The sequence below is a fragment of the Myotis davidii genome, unplaced genomic scaffold (assembly GCF_000327345.1).
Source record: "Myotis davidii unplaced genomic scaffold, ASM32734v1 scaffold126, whole genome shotgun sequence".
Taxonomy (NCBI): Eukaryota; Metazoa; Chordata; class Mammalia; order Chiroptera; family Vespertilionidae; genus Myotis; species Myotis davidii.
The window spans coordinates 962164-969241 of NW_006297660.1; the positions used below are offsets into that span (position 1 = coordinate 962164).

The following is a 7078-nucleotide window of genomic DNA, read 5'->3' on the forward strand; positions in this document are numbered from 1 at the left end:
TAAAAAAATATATTTTATTGATTTTTCACAGAGAGGAAGGGAGAGAGATAGAGAGTTAGAAACATCGATGAGAGAGATACATTGATCAGCTGCAACCCAGGTACATGCCCTTGACCGGAATCGAACCTGGGACCTTTCAGTCCGCAGGCCGATGCTCTATCTACTGAGCCAAACCGGTTTCGGCTACAATAATCCCATTTATAGTGATAGTAGGTAATAAGGTTGTACAAGGGTATGTTTATTTTGCTTTTTTGTTTTGTTTTTGCTCTTTCTAATTAAAATTGTGAAAAGACGCCTCTCCCCTCTTCTTGTGCTTAGTTAATTTCCACATCTAAAATTGAAATAAAGGGTTAACATGGAGGTAAATACTGTTTTTAAAACCTTAAAGAAATAATGAGAACATCAGGAAAATTGAATACAAATTGTAATATGTATAATAAATGTTTGAGTGAACTAAATAATATATGTAGTTTTGCTGGGGTTTTTTTGAGAAAAATACTATATTTGTAGCCTTAAAGAAATAATGAAAGTGCTTTGATATATTATGCATATGTAATTTTTAATTTTTTAACCATAAAAATTTACCTTTGGCTCTAGTACACACCTTAGCTCATCCACATCAATACTCTCAGCTCCTTTTATTGGTTTTGATGTGGGTTCTTGGTTCAAGATTTTTTTAAAAAATATATTTTTATTGATTTCAGAGAGGAAGGAAGAGGGAGAGAGATATAAACATCATGAGAGAGAATGATGAGAGAGAATTATTGACCGACTGCCTCCTGGATGCCTCCCATGGGGATTGAGCCCGCAACCTGAGCATGTGCCCTGAAATGGAATTGAACCTTGGACCCTTCAGTCCACAGGCCAACACTCTATCCACCAAGCCAAACCAGCTAGGGCTTGGTTCAAAATTTGTCTAGAGTCCATCCTTAGGTAAATTTGAAGTTTGTTCTCTTTGCAAATCCTGTATAATAAAAGGCTAAAATGCAAATTGTCCCCTCAACCAGGAGTTTGACCAGGGGGCGGGGCAGGCCAGCCAACCACCCACAGCTCCTCCCCCCAGCTGGCCCCACCCCTGGTTGGCCCCCCTCATTGGGGTGAGGCCAGTCCGCCAACAGCCAGTGGCTCCTCCCCGCAGCTGGCCCAGCCTGGGCAAGCCGGAGTCCACTCATGAATAAATCTGTGCACTGGGCCTCTAGTTAATAATGATCTCAACAAATGAGATTCCTTTAAGGTAATCAGTAAAATACAAATCTAACTCTTTATATACAGTAATTATGGCATGTAGAAAACAAACAAAAATAATATAAGAAATAAATAAATTGAAAAACTGAACACCAGAGTTTTCCTTGGGGCTCTCTGTTCTTCTCTTCCACTTCAACATTCCCTTTCATCATAATCTTCCTCAAAACTTTCCCTGATCAACACTCCCTTTATCTGATACTTTTATAGCATTATTGAGGCTCCAAAATCATGACCCAGAATTCAGCCACACCAGAACAGAACCCAAAAAGGAAGTCATTCTCTGCCTACAGCATTTATTTTATTTTATGTCAATTTCAACTGTCACAATCTCTGGCACATTGCAAATAACTCAAACACATTTTCAATATAACTTCATTTAAAACAATGAAGTTTTGACTTTCTCAGATTTGTGTGTTTTTTAAGATTTATCTCTACTCTTCTAAAATGATTGACCAAAATAATTGTTAGCTAAATAACAACTAGATAAATTTTCATTTATCCTGTACCAGCCCCAAAGAAAAAGGTTTCCCAGAAATTGAACCAAAAAAAAATATCATTAAGATATATCCTATAATTTTGAGTAGTTTACCATCAAAAGGAAGTAAAAATACCATATGCATATAATATGTATATATACATATATATTTAAAATTAAGCATAATATATGATAAATCCAAAGATATAATATTAATTGAAGTTTCTAACAAAGGTCTGTTGAGTACCTAAACAGATAGACATAATTCTGTTTATTGGGCATTACAATGAACAAAATTGACAAAATATATGCTCTCATGAAATTCACAGCCTATTTGATGGAGACAGAAAATAATAATTGTAAGTCAAAAACATGTTGAAAAAGTGGTACTATTAGGGAGCAAAATGCAGTCTAAGAGAATGGGGAAGTCTAGGGAAATACTATAAGTAGAGTGGACAGGGTAGACTTCTATTAAAAATAGCATTTGATAAAGAACTTGAAGGAAGTAAGGACACAAGTTGGAGAAAGGGATGGTCAATGTAAACAAACGAGGGCAGAAAAGCACAGTAATGAGCTAGAGGCTGGAGCCCAGTAAATAACTCACAGAAGAGGTCAAATGAGTATGGAAAGACTCTAAGGACATTCTAAGGATTTTGTCTTCTATCTTGAGGAAAATGAGGCAGGAATAGCATTTAAAAACAGGGACAATCAAATGGGAAATTCATTTTGAAAATATTTATTTGACCTCAAAGCTGATAGCGGAGGGTAAGTGGGGCAAGGCGACAGGAGAGAGACCAGTTAAGGAAGTAAATTGCTCCTAATTACGGAGAAAAGAAGTACTGTATCAGTGTCCTGGGCCAGGGAATGAAAATGGCGAGAAGTACTGAGATTCTGTGTATAATTTTTAAATGAAATAAATCTAACTTCTTGGATGTAGGATTTGCTTGAAGACGTAGGATCCAGAACAACCACAAAGTCTTGGACTTGAACATAGCTTTGGAAGGAAAGGGGAAATACTGGACTCTCTAGTGTGCTTTGATCAGAATAAACGACAAGATGCTACTATTCTATACTATTGACAAGCTGCAGGCTGACCTGGTGACTAAAGGGGAAGCCCAAACCCTCTCTGTGGGCCAATACTGCACTCTTTCAAAGCACTGGACGGTCCAGCAGGCTGGCCAGGGGGTAAAAGGAGATCAAGGGTCTACTTTATTTCAAGCTTAGGGACAGGCTGCAATTCTAGCAGATCTGGAGATGTGAGTCATGAAGGTTCTCCTTATGGCCACCAATAGCTGCAGATTGCCCAAGCAGTCCTGCAGCGTCGCCCAGTGGTGCCCTTGCAAGTCCACATGCAAGCCAGCAGGTGAAGCTTTGCCAGGCAACAGACAGATGGGCATCAGGGTGTGTTGTAGCTGGTGAAGGCATTACATATAGACACAGGTAAATGTATTGATAAGTGAACCCAGATGGTAGATATACCCAATTCTCAATCCTAAATCCTAAGCTTATTTTAGACTATTCTATATATCTAATTACTCATAGTGTATATGTTGAAGTCTAACCAAAAATGCCTGGAACTCTTGCATTTGTGTGACAGTATCCACTTGACATATATAGAGAAATCTCAGCCTAAAAGGACAAATTTATAATTTATAATTACATAAAATTTCCTTAATATTATGTTGAAACTAGAACCATTGAAGACTGAGTAACTTAATCACCATTTCTACTGACCAACGGTTTATAAATCATTTTATTCACTTATCTGAATATTTAAAACATACAAAAGGATGAGAATAAATTTTATGTTTAAAAAGTAATAGTAATAAAAGTTAGATGATTTGTTATAAATTCTGAGTGCTTTGATAACAATTTTGCCTTTTTTCATTTTTACTAATAGAGTAATTACATACTTATATATAATTTATTATTTATCTCTAGGGCTTAGAAAGCCCTTTGATTTTTATGATAGATGTTCAAAATATCTGATGAAAAGGAATAAATGGATGAATAAATAAAAAGGTCCACAGTGGTCTAATGAATCAATAACATGACACTGAGAGATATTTTCCCCACTTCCTATATGAAAAACATTTGGACCTAGAATAATCTACATATTGGACATTTCTTTGGGAGAGCATCATGAAATAAAGACTATTGAGGAAGTCTGAGCAGGTCATTCATTATAGGGATACATTTATTTAAATTTCAGGGTCTCTACAAAATTAATATCACCTTCATTAAAAATATATTAGGTATTTGTTACCAAGGACAGTTTTAATGATTTCTATACAATATAATTGTTATACTATGAAATAAGTCTGCTAATCAATCTTCTTAAAGAGAATTTTTGGAAACATGGTTTGGACGATGACAGAGATAACTGCTATAATTCTTGAAATTTCTAAAAATGGATGACAAATGAAATAAATAACAGAGTAAGCTAATGTCAGTGTGAATTATATGATGATAATTAAAATATGCAAATAAGAACTTTACTTACTGACATCTAATATTAATAAAAATAGCTAATGCTGGGAACTTATAAACTAATTTTCAATCTAATGAGAGTGATATTTTGAATTATAACTAATGTGAAATGCTCATAATATATACCCTCTTTTATCTTTTTTATTTTTTGCTGACTTTATTTCAATAGGTAATCCTACTAGGATATTGAGGGTTTATCTTCCTTCAGTTCAGTATATATGATCAAACCTTTATTTTTCCTTAAACTTTGAACTTTTTATAGCTAGCCTTTTTTTACGTAAACAGGTTCTTAGAATATAGGAAATAAACCAACTTAGGCTTTACTATGATCTAAAGTGCCACTTAGACTTAAAGTGTGACTGTAATTTTAACTAAGACCACATAGGTTTTCTTTCATAACAGCAAAGTGTTTCCAAATGATTTATAAATGAACATGTTTGGAGCTTGTGAAAGAAGGGATCAGTTAGAATCAGTTGGCCTTAAGATCTCAGGATCTCTGAATGATTAACTGCCAGTTTGACTTTTGTTGTTGTTATTGTTTGCTTTGTATTAAATCATTCATTGACACAAAAATGAACTTTTTTCAAATAAATAAATATGCAATGTATTTTTGAAAATTTGATATAATTACAACGCTCTCTCTTACTAGAATATTCAGCATTATTACTCTCATTACTAGGCATTTTCAAAGTCACCATGGGAGGTGAATATATTTTCCATTAAAGGATTATTACAGCCTGAAATCCATCTGAAATCTATTGCCTATGAACCTCAACAGCAAAAATGTCATACAAAAATAAATGTTTTAATCTTTCAGACATTATTTTAGTGAATATGTACAAAACGAAGTAAGTGCATTGCTGGCATTTTGGAATATTCAGCATAAGGATGTCCATGTTCTAAATTTGCTTCCATGGAAATTTTTTAAATGGTTTAAAAATGATTATTACTTTTAATTCACATATCTCAGCATAAAAAAACTCAATGGAAAAAGGATCCTTCCCTACATCATATTAATTTGGTCAGAGCTCTAAACAGCAATGATAATGACTTTGTGTTCTTACCTGAGTTCCATGTAATTTTGTACCAAGATATTTAGCCCATGGGAAACCTTTTCTTCCTAGGGAAAAAAGAAGCTGCAGACAATGTAGTTGTAAAAACTGGTTTATTTTTTAAAAATAAATACAAAAATATAAATATAAAACATTAGCAGATAGAATTTGATGAAATGAAATTGCACAAACGTTTTGTATACCAGGTTGCATATCACACCTACTAACACCACATGTACATTTAATTTAATGTACAGAACAGGATATACCTTAAAATTTGTCTTCACCTTTTTTAAAAGCTTCATTTGCAAGGGCAGGGCATGTATCTAACAGAAGCGGCTTGTTTGTGAGGTTGCTTAGGGGAGAACTATTCCTGTTCACGGTTCTGAAATTATCTTTTATTTCTAAAATGGACACCACTGAATTTCCATAGCTTTGGCTCTTGGAAGTGATTAAATAAAATGCCGTATATATTCCATGAGACATCCTACAGGAAAGAGTTAATGTGATTAACGAACAAATTGAAAAAGCAAATGGGGAAAAAATTGTGCTGAGTGGCAGGAAAATACTCCTGGATGTCGAATACTGTGAAGGGGAGACGGTGTTGGCCAAGTGCCTTCCGCTTGTTTGAACAGAATATATACCCTCGGTTAGGAGTCTTTGTCGCTCTCCCCGCCACCATACATCTCCGCCAGCTTGTTGAACCGGGGGCCCCATTCCCGGAGGAAATCGTAGTTCTGGTCTCCGTCAGTGGTACCTGATTCCAGGGAACTCAGAGATTCCGCCACGGAGTCGTTCCCCTCGTAGGCATAGGTTGCCAGCGAGTCGTAGGGCGGCGCGGTGGGGTCGAGGTCATGCTCCTTCAGCCGCTCATGGATGAAATCCCGCACATCCGTGTTGTCTGGCGCCGTGGGAGTCCTCCGGGGTATGAATAAAGTCTCCGGAATAATGTCTCGCCGCAGCTTCTTCTCCTCGATGGCTGCGGGGTTCCGCAGGGTGCCGATATCAAAGGCCTGGGTGTCCTCCTCTCCGCCCCCCTCGTCGTTGTAGCTCACGATGTTGTCTCTGATGTCTTCTTTAGACAAGATCAGAGGTTCTTTTTTCCGCTGTCTTTTCAGAGCTGCAAACAGTACTACTATCACTTGGAGAGAGAAAAAAAAGATACATTAAAGATCCAGCTACAGCACAATATACAGAACGAGTGGCCGGAACGCAAGGAGTTTAAGTGATGGGTTTTCCAGGACAGGTTGGAATTTAAGATTAATTTTGTACTTCTTGAAAAATGTTTTTTGTTTTGTTTGTTTTGTGTGTTTTTGTTTTTGTTTTGTTTTGTTTTTGCGGGATGGGTGGTATTGACGGATTTAGCTAGGTTAGAGTTTAAGTGTCTTATTTTTAAAATAATTTCCCAAATCCAGTGGCTTAGCGTATTTGCCGGCGTATAAGACGACTGGGCGTATAAGAGGACCCCCTAACATTTCCACTCAAAATACAGAGTTTGTTATATACTCGCCGTATAAGACTACCCCCTCTTCCGCACACCTTCCACACACCAAATGAAAGGTAAAACAATATCAGATTTGATTTTAACATTTTAATTTATATTCAAATGCTTATGACATGCAGGAAAACTGTCACAAGGCTGTATGTAATCAAACATATACATAAAACAGTGCAAGTTTATTACCGGTAAACATACCGGTAATTCACTAAAGAAAAAACACTCTATAGACTGGTACCGTAGATGCTTCTCAGGAACACAGGCAAGCAGCCCACAACCTAGAGGGACTGTCAATGATAGAAGTAAGATAACAAATAG

The 7078-nt window shown here is 36.3% G+C and overlaps 1 protein-coding gene across 1 annotated transcript in view; it reads right to left on the reverse strand.

The window, feature by feature from the left end:
* Positions 1–5394: 5394 nt before the first annotated feature.
* The window catches only part of CDH10 (cadherin 10), a 68969-nt gene continuing 67285 nt past the window's right edge, over positions 5395–7078 (reverse strand). Inside the window, exon 11 of the mRNA XM_006773312.2 lies at positions 5395–6403. Within this exon, the coding sequence (XP_006773375.1) occupies positions 5913–6403 (491 nt within the window). The 3' untranslated portion in view covers positions 5395–5912. The remainder of the gene's footprint in view (positions 6404–7078) is intronic.